The following is a 17,531-nucleotide window of genomic DNA, read 5'->3' on the forward strand; positions in this document are numbered from 1 at the left end:
TCCTGGGTAGTCAGTGTTATTTCCTCATTGCTTACGCCTCAAAAGTACAGAAAATGGCTATTATTCCTCACAAACTTTGCTTTTGTGACCACGACAGTGATATTGTGAAATTCACCTATTTTCAATGAGAAAACGGGCGAATTTGTGTCTTTTCGTTCACATAAAATAAGAAAATCCAACATATGAATAAAAATTAACATGTATTTATACTAAAGTAATACAAAAATGACTACAAAAGATTTAGAAGTGAATAGTTTTTCAAGATTTACGATGATACTGTAAATAACTTTCACAAATCAGCCCCCAAATGTAGTCTCCTAATCATGTTCTCGTTATACTGTCCTTGGTAGCGGCGTTCAAAGTCCAGTATATCCTGGTGGAAGCGCTCGCCTTGCTCCTCCAAGTACATCACCATGTTCTCCTTGAATTATTCAAGATGAGCATCAAGGATATGGACTTTGAGGGACATAGTTCGTCACTGGAGTCTCAACTAGCTCCACGTAGTCTTCGACCTTGTGATTGCCCAGGAAGCCACGAACCACTGCGACAAAGCTGTACCAAGCCGCTTTCTCCTTACTAGTGAGCTTCTTGGGGAATTCATTGCACTCCAGGATCTTCTTTATCTGTGGTCCGACGAAGACACCGGCTTTAACCTTTGCCTCAGACAGCTTAGGTAAGAAGTCTTGAAAGTACTTGAAGGCTGCCGACTCCTTATCTACAGCTCTGACAAATTGTTTCATAAGGCCCAATTTGATGTGCAGTGGTGGCATCCGCACCTTCCAGGGGTCCACCAGTGGCTCCCACTTGACGTTGTTCCTCCCCACAGAGAACTCGGTCCGATGTGGCCAGTCCCGCCTATTGGTAGTGCGCCTTGGTGTCCCTGCTGTCCTAAAGGCAAAGTTGGCAGGGAAACTTTGTAAAACCGCCTTGGAGACCCATCAGGAATGCCACCATTTTGAAGTCTCCGATGACCTCCCAAGCCATACTCATCATACTTCAAGGCGTCCAGCAAGGTCTTGATGCTGTTGTAATCCTGTTTGAGGTGCACCGAGTGAGCCAGGGGAAGAGACGGGTACTTGTTACCATTATGGAGCAACACGGCTTTAAGGCTCTTGGATGAGCTGTCAATGAAAAGGCGCCAATCACACTGGTTACAGGCGATTCCGATTGCCTCGAACAGACTGGCCACAATTGTGGCAAAAGCAGAGTCCATCTTGACGGGTGAAGAAGCTGCAAAAAGGTTGGTGACGCTGCCTCTGATCTGCAACTTGCACTCTTTTATCCAACAAGTTCCACTGCTTGAGCCTAGACATCAAAAGCTCGGCATTGGACTTTGTGAGGCCAATATATCTGATCAAGCCATTGAGGTATTTTTGGTTGGGGTATTATCGGTTTCTCTCCTCAGCTCCACCTCTGAAATTGTCATCTGGATCTATAACGTCTTCCTCGCTCTCTGACTTGCTGCTCTCTTCTAAAGACGGCTGCTCTCTCTCCAGAGGAGTGGGTACGGGGAGCTCATGGCAGTGTGGCACCGGGGCGATGGATGAAGGAAGGTCTGGATACATGATGGCAGGTGCATTCTTGCCAGTCCGACGTTTGGAAGGGTCCACCATGCAGAAGTAGCAGTTGCTTGAGTGGTCAGTGGGTTCCCGCCAAATTCTTGGGATAGCGAACTTCATGGGTCTCTTTTCCCCTCTGTACCATCCTACAAAAATAAATTGATTTCACCAATAACTAATGTGTAAGAGATTCTCCCAACATTCTTCATATATAATATATTTGTTCAATAATATTTAAAATTGTAAAATGTTTTCAAATTAAAAACTTTTACAATTTAAAAAAATGTATAGCGTAAAATTCCGAGCAACGATTGTCCATCTTATCTTCTAGAGTTGTTTTGCCTTGCTCGCAGGTGAAATGAGGTGCCGAGGGTTTGTCTTGATCCCCGACAGACATGCCGAAATATGCCTTGTAGGCCTCACACATCTTAGCAGATGCTTCCACAGAGTACTTTTTCGCTCTTGTCTTGATACATTGGCCGCAGACATCGCAAAATGCGTCTGCCGGATGCTTGCAGCCTCTTGATGCCCTCTCAGAAAAATGCAGAGATGTATCCACTTAGGCAGCTGGAACTAAACTGAACTGGTGGGCTTAAGGCCCCTGTATTTATACTACTATTTATATTACTGGAAAGTTATAGAGTGTTCTATAAGTTACTCCAAGTTTACTCAGCACTGAATCTATCTGGAATGTTCTGTAAAATAGGTAAAATTCTAAATATCACTGTCCTGGTCACAAAAGAAAAATTTGTGGGGAATAATAGTAATTTTCTGTACTTTTGAGGCATAATCAATGAGGAAATAACACTTACTACCCAGGAACAAAAAAATTGTTGCACAGTGTTTGCTATCAGCTCATTCTCGTTTCTTTGCTCATTAATCTCTTCGAGTAACTCACTCGCCCCTCGCACTCACACCCCACTCGACCTAACCAAATCTGCCCTGACTCTCGCACGCACACACGCAAACGCACGCACACACACGCACGCACACGCACGCACAAAGACAAAGAGTCTACCTCGGAGAGGCCAGGGCCGGTTCAGATGTTAGTCACTCATGTTGGCCCTGCGCAGGAATTGATCTCTGCTCGCCGGGTTCATCGAGCAGTACACTAATTGCTCTGCTGCTGCTCCACATTACATCTACGCATGCATTCACACACAAAGATAAAGATTACCCGTATAGCCTTACCAGACTATTAGGGCAAGTACTGTTAGCGAGCACCTATGAGAAGGTGGGTGAGCAGCACCACGCCCGGCCGCCTTTGTCTCTCGAGTAGCAATGTTTACACACCATGCCAGGTATTCAGTTGAGTACCTGGCGTGGTGTTCTGGGCCCTCCCCTATGTCGACTCAGCCTCAAATTCACACACACTCTCTGTGGATTGACAGAATTCTCAATTGTGTTTGTTGTCTTATTTTGTACGTTTGCACTGTGAGCCACAAACAGAGCGGCTGGTGCATTCATCATAAACAACTCGGATTTTTTTTCGCAACTATTTTCTTAAAAAGAAAGAGGAGAGGATTGCGCTGGCGAGCGAGCGAGGGGGGAACATTGCAGGAGGTGAGGGCGGAGGGCGGAGGGGAGAATGTGGCCGCATTAGAGAGAGAGAGAGGACAGAAGGGAGAGGGAAGTGGCACCAGGAGAGGAGACGAGCGTGCGGTGTGGGGAGAGCGAGCGGGGAGGGAGGAGGACGAGTGATGAGGCCGTGCAGGAGGCCGCTGCCTCCCCGCGTCGCGATGCACGAGTCGCGCTTAATTACGACGACGGCGGCGGCGCAGAGTGTGGATGCTGCCCAGCCCACGCGCAGCAGCTGCTGCTGATGGAATTAATTAGTTAATTAAAAGAGCGACATTGTGGCCAAGCGGTGCGTATCGTCCCCGCTCCGGTGCCGCACCCCGCAGAGAGCGAGCGGCCCACCCCGCCGTGTGCGTCGGCCGTCCCAGCTGCCAGATCGGCTTCCTGTTTGTGTTGTTGTTGTCGAGAATAAGCCGGCCGTGCGACTCTGTCTCAAGAGGCTCACAGTGGCCAGGTCAGAGACACCGAGGTTGTGAGCTTGAATCTGGGTGGCTACCCATGCTTCTCACGAGTGTGGCGAGTTGGTGGTCGAAGCCAAGTTACAATAACCGCACACAAAGACATTTAATTAGATGTGTTGCTTCATCTGTCCCAGCGCAAGTAAACATACACAATTATCATATCGGATGACTGCCATGCGGTTCGCCACTCGTTATAGAAAGTTAGTTAATCAATACACGAGGTGAGAGCTTTATGTATCAAAGGGGGGCTGACTGGCGTTATGCGAGAACATGGTCTGGGTCTCCGGGATCAATCCCTCCCCGGATACCTGGAAGCTCCGCTGGCTGCGGGAATCCCACGGTGACTTCCTAGCTCGCACCGTGACCCTGCACCACTTGCCTCGACCTCATGTAGCTGGTGGAGAAAATCAAGCGAGAAAATAATCATCATGGGACCTCCTTTGCCAGTACCAAAATATGAGAATAGGTTTTCCCCTTTTTCTGGCAACAAAACAGGTATTAAGATGTTTAAACACCAAACTGAAACCTTTTACAAGGAATCATGTCTGCACTAACCACAATACTTGTGGTCAGAATGCAAATAAAAAAACATACTCTGATAATATATGCATTGTCTTTGAAACTAATTGGTCCACACCAGAGACAGCTTTATTTTGAGCCTCGTCTCAAAACGGTGGTAGACCAGAAGATAAAATAATCGTTTACCTTTCAGCGCTTGTTTTCGATGCACGTGTGCCTTGTGTGGAGATTTTAAAAACCGAGGCAGAGCGGTGCTTTTGAGAGTTTTAACAGAACTGTAAATCGGTTTGAGCCTTTGGAGAAATGTTGACGTGGGACATGACAACTTTACCGATAGTTTTTTTACTGATGCTAAAACCGGCAAAGGTAGCAGCCCCGTGGCGTCTCTGAAGAGGTGGCTCCTTCATCTCGCACCGGCCTCAGCCATCCCCACGAAGCCACCCATCTGCTCACTCCGATCCCACGCCTCATTTGCCGCCGCGTAATTGAACAGGAAATGCTAATTGCTCGGGTAATGAATGTCAGACGGCGAGCGCACGGAGGCAGGGAGGACGAGCGGAGCGGTGCTTGGGGGCGTGCGCTCGGATCGGGCTTGCATCGCTTCCTGGGAGTAAATGCAATTCAAGTTTTTTTACGTGACAAATTTGCTAAAATAATGCGTTTTTAAAAAGTCCCACACTCATTACACGTGACTAACGGCCGTATGCTGCCTGCGGGAATCGGAGGCACCGTGGCGTGACTCCACATATCTTCGCCAAAAAATTGGAGGGGAAAAGAAGGCAGTAAAAATGACACGAGAGCGCTTTGCACACAAAGCGCCCCTTGCACCGTCGCGTGTGGATAGAAGTGGCCGAATAGAAGTGACTTCACAAGACGTGTGCACGATTTGCTCTTGCGAAGGCCGCTGTCTGAAATAATCTCATCTTACACCGCTCTCTGTGAATGTTCAAACGGAATTTGTATTCGTCTATTTGTTTTGACACCTTGAGCACCATAAACGCATAACTTGGAGGTTTCGGGAGTTGTCCGCGATGCAGCAGAGCCACTCGTGCCACCGCGTGGGTTTTCGCCGTTGTGCTGCGTAGCTCTCCAACGCATTTGCAATTTGTACCACATGGCGTTCGGTACGACGTCCGATGTTTCGCTGTACGTCCTTGGAGCTTCTTCAATTCAGTTATATTCTTGAAGAAGCTGGCAGTGAAGCCTCGGGCATCGTGCTGAACAACACTCAGCGAAACACAAAACGCAGCGGAGAAAAGCTTACTTATTTTCTCCACGATGAAAAAAAAATCACTCGTGACAGCTGCTGCAACCGCACCGCTGCGATTTGCATTAAAGAAGAGCATTCATCGCTGCATTTGCACGGCTCGTGGAGAGATACGTCCGCTCCCAAAGCCCCTGTACCAGGTGCGGTGGATACTGGAGTTAATTGCGAGACGAATGGCGGATTAGCGCGACGGGGGTCGAGGCGCCCACCGCGTGCCGACTGCAGCTGGTGCCCGTCGACCTCGGGGGGACCCCGGGGCAGTTCTCGGCACTCACGACAGCCACCCACGAACTTTTAAATTGACTTTGATCCCCCGAAGAAAAGTCATTCATTAAAGGAGTCAAGAACTTCGAGCCTCTTCCGCCGAGTTTGTATTTGTTCCCATGATAAACGCGGCTGTTTGATAAAGAAAACAAAAGCACGAACGATTTGACTCTCCGGGACATTAAATTGGCACGGCTCCGCGGTGACGGCTGCCAGGTTCACTGAGCGCGCTGGCACGCGAGCAGTGAAGAATTTAAACTCGGCCACCCAGGGAGCGGCTCCTGGTTTACAAAGCAAAATGAAATCCTGTCTCTCCTATAGGAGGCTGGCCGGGTGGCTCAGAGGTCAGAAGTCTGGGGTCAGATCTGGGTTTCAGCCACCTGTGCTAAAGGTGGGCGGATGGCTTCAGGCTGGTCTCCAGTGACCACACACACACACCCCACCTGTCATGTGAAATTACGTCGTTCACTAAATCTGGCTTAATTCCAGCTCTGAGAATTACATTGTATGGTTTTATGGCCACGCGCGAATATATTAACAGCAGGGCAAGTGGAATAGTGTGACGGCTGTGTAGTGTAGATAAGTGGTTGCGCGAGACCTGCCTCTCACTGTGGCTACTAGTCCCACGCCAGCTAATCCAGCCTACCGACTACCCCGACAATATTCCGTGATAAATGAAGCCCTGGTCGACCGTACGGTGGTGCTCCTGTATGGGGGGTGGAGGGGCACGTGAGTTGGTGGGTGCGCCACCGTAGGGTGCGTCGTTGTTTGTGCGAGCGTGACGTGTGCTGTGACTGCCGGGCCGGGGAGCAGTGGTCCAGCGGCTTACGTGATACGCTACGATCACAGAAACTCGAAGTAAAATTTTAGGTCATGCTGAAAGCCTGCCCTGAGCCTCTTCTAGATCGAATCTGCTTAAAATTGGGTGGTAGTTGGTGGTTTACTGGAGCCAGAATTGCCACTTGTAGTTTGCTCCACAGTCTTTTATTTTGCTCTTTATCGCTTCCCAATAGGCACTCTCTAGCAATGATTCACCGCCCTGGGGATTCGATTATTATGGTACAATTCGTATATTTCTCATTTTCATCGTCTCATTTGTTTTAACCATCACTTATGTGAGTGTCTGAATTGATCTTAATTAATTCATGAATCATCACTCGTCTGTTATGTAGTTTCGCAGCGAGCTAGCACCGATATCTAACAGCGAGGGTCCTTGCCGTTAAACATCAGACACCGTATGCCGAAACCGGTCCTGCATTTGCCCTTGTTGACCCACAGCTGTGGAAATGACGCGCTCCATAAGTTGTACACGATGCTTGTGGTGGGAACATAGCTTTATGCACTCTACTTTCCATCATCCGGTCGTTCCACGGTGAAGCCTCGTGACTTCCGCACGTCACGGCGCAGCCCTTTACGTCTCCGCAAAATCTTGGCCACGTTGCCAGCGAACGTGAGCGCGGCTCTCTCCGCCTGTCTCCACCTTCCACGGGTGCCTGGCTAATGAGGCTCAACCCAGTTTCCGCTCGACCATCAATAACCGCGCTCGCTCGCCGCCTCGCGCGTGCCGCTCGTCGGGCTCCTCCGTGGTATTTGCGCTGCCTTAGATTGGCTCCCAGAGCCCGAGGCGTTCATGCTGAATCCTCAAAGACATTAACCGCAGCTGCCTAATGTTCAGGCTGTGTCCGCAAACGCTCGGCCGTAAAAACAAAAAAAACGCCTTGTGGACAACCGAGCCGCCTCCATTGCGTGGCGAGTTTTTATACGCCCCATTATTAATTCATTTATTATCCCAGTCACAAACATGGATTTGCGCCAGACTTATGATAAACGCAGCGTAGAGTGGCTGCGAGCACTCCACCACTGCGCATTTCAAACAAGTTCGAGGCGTCTCATTGACCGTTAAGAAAAGTGAATGGGGCTTGAGTAGGACGCGTCATGGCAAGGAGGGCCATGGTCCGGTGGTCGAGACTAACGATGGAGCAGCAGCCAAAGGAGAGGAGTAATCCACGTGGCATGTGCTCCATGGATTGTGGCATGGCAAGCCCGTTATGAATGGGGATTGCCTGGGGAGGCCTTCATCCAGCTGTGGATCATGACTGGCGATGACAAGAGTGACTGCAGACCAACATCCTCTCCTCTAACACTTAAATCTCCTTTCTGCAGCTGCATGAGATTATTATGATGCAGTTTCGCACACTTGTGATTCAGCACTTTTGATGCAAGGGTGGGTGGATCACATGCAGATTTATCAAACTCTCAAGCCAGCCGGACTACGTGGTGGCCGGGAGATGGCAGTACACCAATGGTCGACTGTGAGCCCATCTGTGTGGACCTTTCAGAGGTATCCTTTCCGATGCTCGAGTTTGCTCTGAGTATACTCTAGCCTCCTCCCACATGCACAAAAATCCTGCAGAGACTTCGAATGTAATTGGACCACGTATTAGAGACTCTATCTGTGTGGAGTTTTGAGTGCTGTTCCCTCTTGAGCAATGGAGTTTATCCGGGCATTCTGGTTTCTTCTCGCACGCCAACTTGTCCAACCGTGACAATGCATGGCCCTCCTGCTACTGCTCATTGAGCCTTTCCTGAGTGATTACTATGTATGCAATCTTGACTTGAAGCTTTCGTGACTGCAGGAATCCATATTCTCTGGTTCTTTCGGTAAAGTCACGTAGGTAGAAAAAAAGAATATAATAACACCACGTTGCAGTCGCAACACAAACGTCCGTCATCAGGTGAGAAAGCATGATCTGCTGTTGTGGCTTTATATTGGCACGGGAGGGGGGGAGCGGTTTTGGACGACGTGGTGACAGACGCTTGTGTTGCGACTGAAACAACGTGTTCTTGATAATTTTTTCTATCTACGTGACTTTACCGAAAGAACCAGAGAGTACTGTGTATGCCACTGTTATTAAAGTATGACATTATTATATGACTGCGTATGACATTATTCAATATTAAGGGTTATTTGCAAACAAGTTATTTTGCACAATGGATAAATCTTCCACGTGCGACGCAGTTCTCCGGATCTCAGTCCCGCAACACTCGCGTCGTCGATGCCGAGGGCGTTTCATATTCCACGCGATTGATTTATTTTATTCCTTTTGTTTTCATTTCAGTCGGCTTGCTTCCACCATTGTTTATAGGCCTGGCCGCGAGCGGCATGGCGCTCTCCCCCACTGCGTCCATTACTGTCTTTATGGCCCCGTTTTTGTTTTCATCTTTATGGCCTGGACGCCCTCTGACCTTACCCTGCGCCTCTCAGGTGAGCGCCGATTTATGGGGATTCATGGCCCAGGAGTTCCCTAACCCCAACCTTGTGCTTCCTGTGCCCCCCATAATCAGAGTCGGATTAAGTTTTAGGGGACCCAGGGCTGCTATAGTTTTTTTGGGGGGCACTGTTTTTTCAATTTATTTTTGTATTGCTTTTAGTTTGTTGTCCTTCCGCACTCCGATTAGCACAGTTGGCTACGTATGCTGCGAAAGAAGCTCAACATACATACATACTACATATATCCGACATATATCCTACATACTACATATGTACGATTTCTTCCCTTGACTGTTTTACCACCACCCATGCCCATTGCCTATCAGTTCTGGTTTTTAAATGTGATGTACGAACTATTAAACTAAATCTAAGTTAAAATAACCAAAGTTATTAATTCTGCATGTGACCGGTAGTAATACACACAGTGATGCTGCTATAGCTTTAGTAATTACTCGGATTTATCATAGTGCTACAGGATTGGGTTTGAACCATTCAAAAGTGTTCTTTGGTTCTTTTCGGTTAAGTCACGTCTAAAAATAAAATAATAAATTAAAATAAAATAACATATTACGACGTTTCGATTGCAACACAAGCAATCATCATCAGGCATAAAAGAAATAGCAACAAAAATCTAACTAGAAAAAACTATAGACAGACATACAAGCAGACAGACATCACAACGGCACACAGAGAGAGGAGCAAGCTGACAACGCGGCACGGGCACGCAAGCCTGAAAATTAGGAGGCAGGCACACGAAAATTAAATAACCTAGTAAAATATCGAAATGTAATGTAATACAACACAGAGAGTCGGTTAACACACAATTAACGCATAGCCTGGTTGATTACGTGTTTCAAAATTTGCTAAGTTAGAATTTTAAGTGTGAGCAACAAAAATCTAACTAGTAAACTATAGACAGACATACAAGCAGACAGACATCACAACGGCACACAGAGAGAGGACACACATCGGCACAAAGAGAGGGGTCGTTTCTGTGACGGTCCCTTAAATATAGAGAGGAGGGGGTGGGGACGGGGAGAGGGAGAGAGCGGAGAGAATCAAGCATATCAAAGACTGCACGCCAACGTACCCTATTGTAAGTAAACTGACAACGCGGCACGGGAGCGCAAGCCTGAAAATTAGGAGACAGGCACAACGAAAATTAAATAACCTAGTAAAATATCGAAATGTGATGTAATACAACGCAGAGAGTCGGTTAACACACAATTAACGCATATCCTGGTTGATTACGTGTTTCAAAATTTGCTAAGTTAGAATTTTAAGTGTGAAAATTCCAAGGAGAGCACACAGGCAGAGAGAACAAATAGCCAGAAAGAAAAAGGATAAGTTTAAAACTTCCCCGTAGAAGTGGTTCAATCTTAATTTAGGAGCTTTCGTGACTGCAGGAATTATTCTTTGGTTATTTTCGGTTAAGTCACGTCTAAAAATAAAATAATAAATTAAAATAAAATAACATATTACGACGTTTCGATTGCAACACAAGCAATCATCATCAGGCATAAAAGAAATAGCAACAAAAATCTAACTAGAAAAAACTATAGACAGACATACAAGCACGTGACTTGTATTTTTAGACGTGACTTAACCGAAAATAACCAAAGAATAATTCCTGCAGTCACGAAAGCTCCTAAATTAAGATTGAACCACTTCTACGGGGAAGTTTTAAACTTATCCTTTTTCTTTCTGGCTATTTGTTCTCTCTGCCTGTGTGCTCTCCTTGGAATTTTCACACTTAAAATTCTAACTTAGCAAATTTTGAAACACGTAATCAACCAGGATATGCGTTAATTGTGTGTTAACCGACTCTCTGCGTTGTATTACATCACATTTCGATATTTTACTAGGTTATTTAATTTTCGTTGTGCCTGTCTCCTAATTTTCAGGCTTGCGCTCCCGTGCCGCGTTGTCAGTTTACTTACAATAGGGTACGTTGGCGTGCAGTCTTTGATATGCTTGATTCTCTCCGCTCTCTCCCTCTCCCCGTCCCCACCCCCTCCTCTCTATATTTAAGGGACCGTCACAGAAACGACCCCTCTCTTTGTGCCGATGTGTGTCCTCTCTCTGTGTGCCGTTGTGATGTCTGTCTGCTTGTATGTCTGTCTATAGTTTACTAGTTAGATTTTTGTTGCTCACACTTAAAATTCTAACTTAGCAAATTTTGAAACACGTAATCAACCAGGCTATGCGTTAATTGTGTGTTAACCGACTCTCTGTGTTGTATTACATTACATTTCGATATTTTACTAGGTTATTTAATTTTCGTGTGCCTGCCTCCTAATTTTCAGGCTTGCGTGCCCGTGCCGCGTTGTCAGCTTGCTCCTCTCTCTGTGTGCCGTTGTGATGTCTGTCTGCTTGTATGTCTGTCTATAGTTTTTTCTAGTTAGATTTTTGTTGCTATTTCTTTTATGCCTGATGATGATTGCTTGTGTTGCAATCGAAACGTCGTAATATGTTATTTTATTTTAATTTATTATTTTATTTTTAGACGTGACTTAACCGAAAAGAACCAAAGAATAATTCCTGCAGTCACGAAAGCTCCTAAATTAAGACATTCAAAAGTGGTCTATATATTTTTGGAGGCCATCAATATCCAATGCCCCAGCCTGCAGCCCCATGAATCCAAGCCTGCCCATGGTACAGAGTTCGAGTTTTGCCGATCTTCACATCATTACAGACTCACAATTTCACATCTTCCTCATTCCAATATGAGCAGGAATACCTCCTGAAACAAGGAGTAAAATTCATGCATATGGATTTGGTAATGTTTTCCAATGCGTGTTTGTTCTTGGTGGTATTCAATTAGCGAGATGATGTTTGGCACCATCGGAGCTGCATAACGAGATCATTTAAAATGGCGTACTCCGTGTGACTCGTATTTTGTTTGTTGCGGTTGCACCCGACTTAAGAGCCGCATGGCTCACAGGGCTCTACCTAATAAATGAACTTGAACTTGACTCCGTGCGATGACATAATGTCTAATGGTGTCGTGGAATGTGACGTCATTGCATTAGCCAACAAGTATTGTCCATTCTCACTCAGGTTTTATGGCCTGGAGTTTGGGAAACCCTTTGATCAAGTTGGCCAGTTTTCTGTCGAGTGAGTCCTTCATAGCGGAACGACTTAAAATTAAACCTTAGTTCATATCGGATGATCTTTCTGAGCATTATCACGACCCTCCGCTAGACAGTGAACTGAGGTGAAGCGTTGACACTTTCCACCCGAGTTGCAAATCGTTAAAACAATCCTGAGGCTGCCGCAGCTGTGCCTTTAACGGAACCGACACGTGTGCCGCCCCACTCCCCACACTCCCGCCCCGGTTCTCGCGCCATCACCACGGCAACAGGAGCAGTACGTCTTCATCCACGACGTGCTGCTCGAGGCCTGCCTGTGCGGCGACACGGCCATCCCCGCCGCCAGCTTCCGCTCGGCCTACCTGGAGCTGACTCGCCTCGACCCGCAGACGCACTCCACCCCGCTCAAGGAGGAGTTCATGGTGGGCGGCCCTCGCTCGCTCACTCGCTCGCTAGCTCGCTCGCTCACCCGGCGCGGCCGCCTCCGTCTCGTGCCGTCATCCTTCTGAGGACCGGCAGTGTGTGGCACCCCTCCCCACCTCTCTCCGGCCTCCCCTGGCCTCACCGTGTTGTTACTCTGCCTTGGATCCAGCTTGGTAGACGCCGCTGTGTGGCTACGGTAGATTTGGCACCATGTGAGTGCGTGCTCCGGTCCTGTGTGTGACACCGTGGAGATCGGCAATGGTGTTGGCCCATTGGATCCCCTGAGCAGAAACAATTTTTTGGGGCCGCCATTTTAATTAATTACATTCTTGTGAGATGACCAGAGATATAGGCTAGAGATGTTGTAAGAGTGAAGATATGTAATCAAGAGATAGAGATGTTGTGATGTGAGAGTACAGAGATCCAGACAAGGGTTAGAGATGAGAGAGATTCATCAGCTTTTGACGTTCATTAGGATTTCAATTGAGCTCATATTTGATGCACGTAACTTTTTCATGAATCTGGGGCTCCTATGAAGCCGTGAACTTTTGCTAACCCTGACCCCACCTAACCCTGACCTTGCTCCACTTCCACCCTGACCCTTCCTGCCCCCCACCCCCGACTCCCCAACGTCGGTGCCCCCCTCTCGCCCTCCCCCAGACGCTGAACACCGTGACGCCGGCGCTGCGAGCCGAGGACTGCAGCATCGCCCTGCTGCCCCGGAACAGCAGCAAGAACCGCGTGAAAGAGGCGCTGCCCCCGGACCGCTGCCTGCCCTTCCTGCTCACGCTCGAGGGCGACAGCAGCAACTACATCAACGCTGCGTTGCTCGACGTGAGCCCTCCGCACCGTCCACCCGCTCGCTCTCGCAGCGGCTCTGTCATTTGCTCACTCACTCACTCACTTACCTCCTCGCTGACTCACTAATCCATTCACTTACTCGCTTGATAGTGTTTTCATCCTCTCGCTCACTCACCCACTTGCTCACTCACTCACTCACATACTACATTACATGCTCACTCACTCATCCTCTTACTTGCTCATTATATAATTCGCTCGCTTGCCCACTCACCTACCTGCTCACTAATTATTCACTAACCCAGTCACACGGTCACTGAGTTACTCGTTTGCTAAGTCACTTAGTCGCATACCACTTACTCGCTCGCTCACTCATTTGCTCCCAGACTCAATCAGTCATTCACTCACTTGGGTAGTCACTCGCTCAGATGCTCACCCATCTGTATGCCAACGTCGCCAAACTTGTGACGCGTGAACCAAGAACCACTTCTCACAGGCATCATCACCGTTAAGTGATGTCATCTGCATCTCATTATTACAATATTATTTCTCCACAGCTGCCGTGTGGCAGCTGATGAGAGATTCCCTTGATGAGTTGGTACGACCGTGAAGCTAATTCAGCCTCTTCTGATTGCTTGTAACTTCTGTGTTTAAACAACCACATCGTCACTCGTTAGTCTCATGCCATATCACCAATTAACACAAAGTGGTACAATACACTGAGGTTGTTAGAACTGTATAACATATGCATGAATAATTTTGATGATGTCCTGCGTGACATCACCAAGCGACTCGGACTGAGGAGAAAATACCCTAAAATGAGTCGTGCTGTGTAGTAAGCTGCAGCATGGGAAGACAAAGGCGGCCGTGCTTGCGATGCGATGGCTACACTGCCCTTTAGTGTGCCGTGTTTAATAGGCGCTGGCTAACAGCAATGACCACAGCGGTGTTTGTCTCTCTCTTGCCACGACTCGTTCAGACCCTGTAGTTAGTGCCAGCCACACGGCGAGCAGCAGAACTTTGACAAAATATCTGCGGAGACAAAGAGCAGTGGGAACGAAGCCCCCGCTGGGGCACCGGGGCCTGGCGCTTCACAGCAGAGCCTGGATTTGCCCCCGCTGCCCCCGCTGCCCCCGCTTTGCTGATGGGGTTGGGAGGAGATGGTCGTCTCGCGTGTATTAACGCTTCACCGTGCTAACTCCATTACCGTCGCTGTCTCCTCTGTTCCCTTAATCCCCACCGCTATCTCCATTGCCTCTTCCATTATTCCGTATCGCTCACCGTCATCTCTCTCTCTGTAAACTCACACCTGCCGTGTTATTCTGCCGCGATAACGAAACGCCGTTGAGCATTTCTTCGTCTCAAGCGATGGCCCCGCGCTACTGCGGGCCTCGTCATGAGTCGGCGTGAAGATCCGCAACACAGTGTTGGGTTGCCACCTCTGAGCTACAATAAACCAGGACGCATCACACGGGGGAAGAGTATCTCACAATCACGGAAGAGGAGGGCTACGGGGAAGCGCATCGTCTCGAGTGGTGATGCATTGTTTTTACTCAACTGACAAAAACCGGGATAGATTTATGTCCCGGGAAAACTGACATACTTCCCGGTACAGTTTCCTTGAGAAAGTGGACAATCCTGGGAATACCAGGATGGGTGGCAATCCTCCCGTAGCAGCGTGTAGCAAGAGCTTGCGATGAGAAACGTTCGACACGCGGCCTAACCCAGGACACCGGCCGTGCACGACAGGGAGCCGTTGTCGATTTGCGAGAACGTCGTGTGTGCGGGAGAGGCTGCGCCGCTGCCTTTATTTTTTGCTTTATTTTTTAAGTCGCATTTTGTCGGTTCGCTGTCTCACTCGACTACGCATTTCAACATTTCACGAAATAATTCTGAGCCGGGTTGAGACGAAATTGCAGGTGGTTGGTGAAGTCTCACTGCTGCAACGCGAGAGCAGACAGCCATCCTCTGAAGCGGCGTGAAGTAAAATCAAACTCTGCTGCACGTCATTTTCGATAAATAAAAAATGTTTAAGTGGCACATTACATTAACGTCTTGGAACTGCTTCTGTTAATATGAGAGGGTGCTCCGGTCTCTCACCTCTGTCAGTCGGGCTCAGTGAAAGCTGTCCAGGTGGAGGTGTCATAATTTAATGGTCTGCTTTGCACTCCAAATCTGTCGCACTTTAACCAAAAAAATATCTTATTTTGGGTTGCGTTTGCTCATCTCCGCGCATGTACGGACCACGCGCGCTGCGCTAAAGTTTCCCCTTCGCACTTCTCACACTGCTCGTGAGGAGCGGTTGTTCCAAGGAAACCTCTAGAGTGGTGGTTCTGCAACCGCTGATGACCACGCACCAACAACGTTAAAACGACTCCAAAACCATTGTATAACGTTAAATTAAAAGTCATTTTTAAATCCTTTATATTAAGTTCGCGTGCTTGCTTGCTTGCGTGCTTGCTTGCTTAGGACCGTGCAAATCTTTCGGTCGTTTTTTAACCCACTTCCCGTGATCCAATCGAGCTGACATTTTCCACACAGACTCGTTGTGCCAGACAATTATTGTTCGTGAAAAGAAATTCCCAAAATTTTACACTTCTTAGGCAAAAATTTTTTATTTTACATATATTCAAATAGAACGCATTCATGGCTTTGGCTGAACGTCACAGTGTAGGAGCCCAGAGCGTAACCCCTCCACAGGCCGTGGCGGAGTAGCGCAGTTGGTAGCGCCCTCGCTTCCCATGCCAAAGGTCGCGGGATCGATCCCCGCGTCCTCCACAGGCGAATATATTTTTAAATCCTTTATATTAAGTTCGCTGCCACGCATATAAAGGATTTATAGTGAAAAACTTTGTTTTTACGGGTTATACTTATTATTGATTCATCTGAGTGTGAACCCCACTCGCGTGACCAGTCACCTGTCCAACCTCAATCCCCATTACTTTAAATACCGTTCGCGATCATCTCTATTATTATTTAATTGTAGCCGTGTAATAAAAGTGTGACTGAACTAACGCTGTGGCACACACGCGCACAACGTGGCAGGCGTTTGTATTCTGCGTGTTTGCTGAATGCGAGAGCCTCGCCTCTGGACTGCTGATGCAGAGAGACTCCATGGGGAGTGAAGCGCAGACTGAATATTCAACTTTGTGAACTCTTCTCACCCATCATGGGGGATCAGGCTCACCCACGCTCACCCGCGCTCACCCACGTTCACCCGCGCCTGATGTAACATTTCTTCAATCCATCGATTGTAATAGAGCTTCACACTTACAATACACGCAGCACAATTGTGCACACACCAATCAATATTCCAGATGCACAGTATAGTTTACACATGACCATGGGTGCCGTAGGTTTTCATGAGTTAATGTGCTGGAGTGAGATAAATGGTAACGGCACTGGACCGTGGGGGGAGGCGATGGCGTGCAGAGGCTTTCATCCAGCAGTGGATAGACAAGGGTTGATGATGATGAGGGCTCTAGTCTAGTATCTGTGGATTCCCATCAAAGCCGGTTCTGTAATCTACAACTCGTGAATCGTCGTTTCGTGATCACGAGTCACGAGGTCTCAACTCACATCGCTCGCTCCCAATAACCCCAAGAGGTCACATCTGTCCCACACTCTCCTGCCGCTCTTCTCTCATCGAATCTCTCTCTCTGCCTCACAGAGCTACCATCGTCCGTCGGCCTTCATCGTGACCCAGCATCCTCTGCCCAACACCGTCAAGGACTTTTGGAGGCTGGTCTTTGACTACCACTGCACGTCGGTCATCATGCTCAACGAGATGCGACCGTCTGAGGTGCGAGGCCTCCTCCGTTACCCCGAAACCACCTCCGCTACCCTAACCTCACTCCTGCCAATGTTTACAGAGAAATGGGTGGGCAAAAGAAAGCAGTGGAGTTGTGAGCCCGTCTGTGGGGTCGTGAACCCGTCTGTGGGGTCGTGAACCCGTCTGTGGGGTCGTGAACCCGTCTGTGTGGTCGTGAATCCGTCTGTGGGGTTGTGAACCTGTCTGTGGGGTCGTGAATCCCTCTGTAGGGTCGTGAACCCCTCTGTGTGGACCTTTTGAGGGTTATGTGAGGGTTTTCTCCAGGCATACCGGTTTCCTGTTCATGAAATATACTCGTTCAAAAAAGTACCTTGGTTCTGTATCCCAATGCCGGACCCTTCACAAAAATATCAATGACGTGTATTTGTTTCTCTCTGTGTTTCTCTCTTTGCCTCCGTCTTTGCTTTCCGTGTCTCTGTGTGAGTCTCTAATTTTATCTGTATTTCTCTTCCTTTATGTCTATTTCC

General features: G+C 48.0%; 1 protein-coding gene across 3 annotated transcripts in view; it reads left to right on the forward strand.

Annotated features, from left to right (window-relative positions):
• PTPRK (protein tyrosine phosphatase receptor type K) overlaps nucleotides 1-17,531 on the forward strand; it is a 177,095-nt gene that overhangs the window by 147,085 nt on the left and 12,479 nt on the right. For all 3 annotated transcript variants that reach the window (XM_078614791.1, XM_078614775.1, XM_078614783.1), the window contains 3 exons: nucleotides 12,284-12,433; nucleotides 13,095-13,268; nucleotides 16,903-17,034. In XM_078614791.1, coding sequence (XP_078470917.1) covers nucleotides 12,284-12,433; nucleotides 13,095-13,268; nucleotides 16,903-17,034 — 456 coding nt within the window. The remainder of the gene's footprint in view (nucleotides 1-12,283; nucleotides 12,434-13,094; nucleotides 13,269-16,902; nucleotides 17,035-17,531) is intronic.

The sequence above is a fragment of the Lampetra planeri genome, chromosome 2 (genome assembly GCF_965212315.1).
Source record: "Lampetra planeri chromosome 2, kcLamPlan1.2.h2, whole genome shotgun sequence".
Classification (NCBI taxonomy): domain Eukaryota; kingdom Metazoa; phylum Chordata; class Hyperoartia; order Petromyzontiformes; family Petromyzontidae; genus Lampetra; species Lampetra planeri.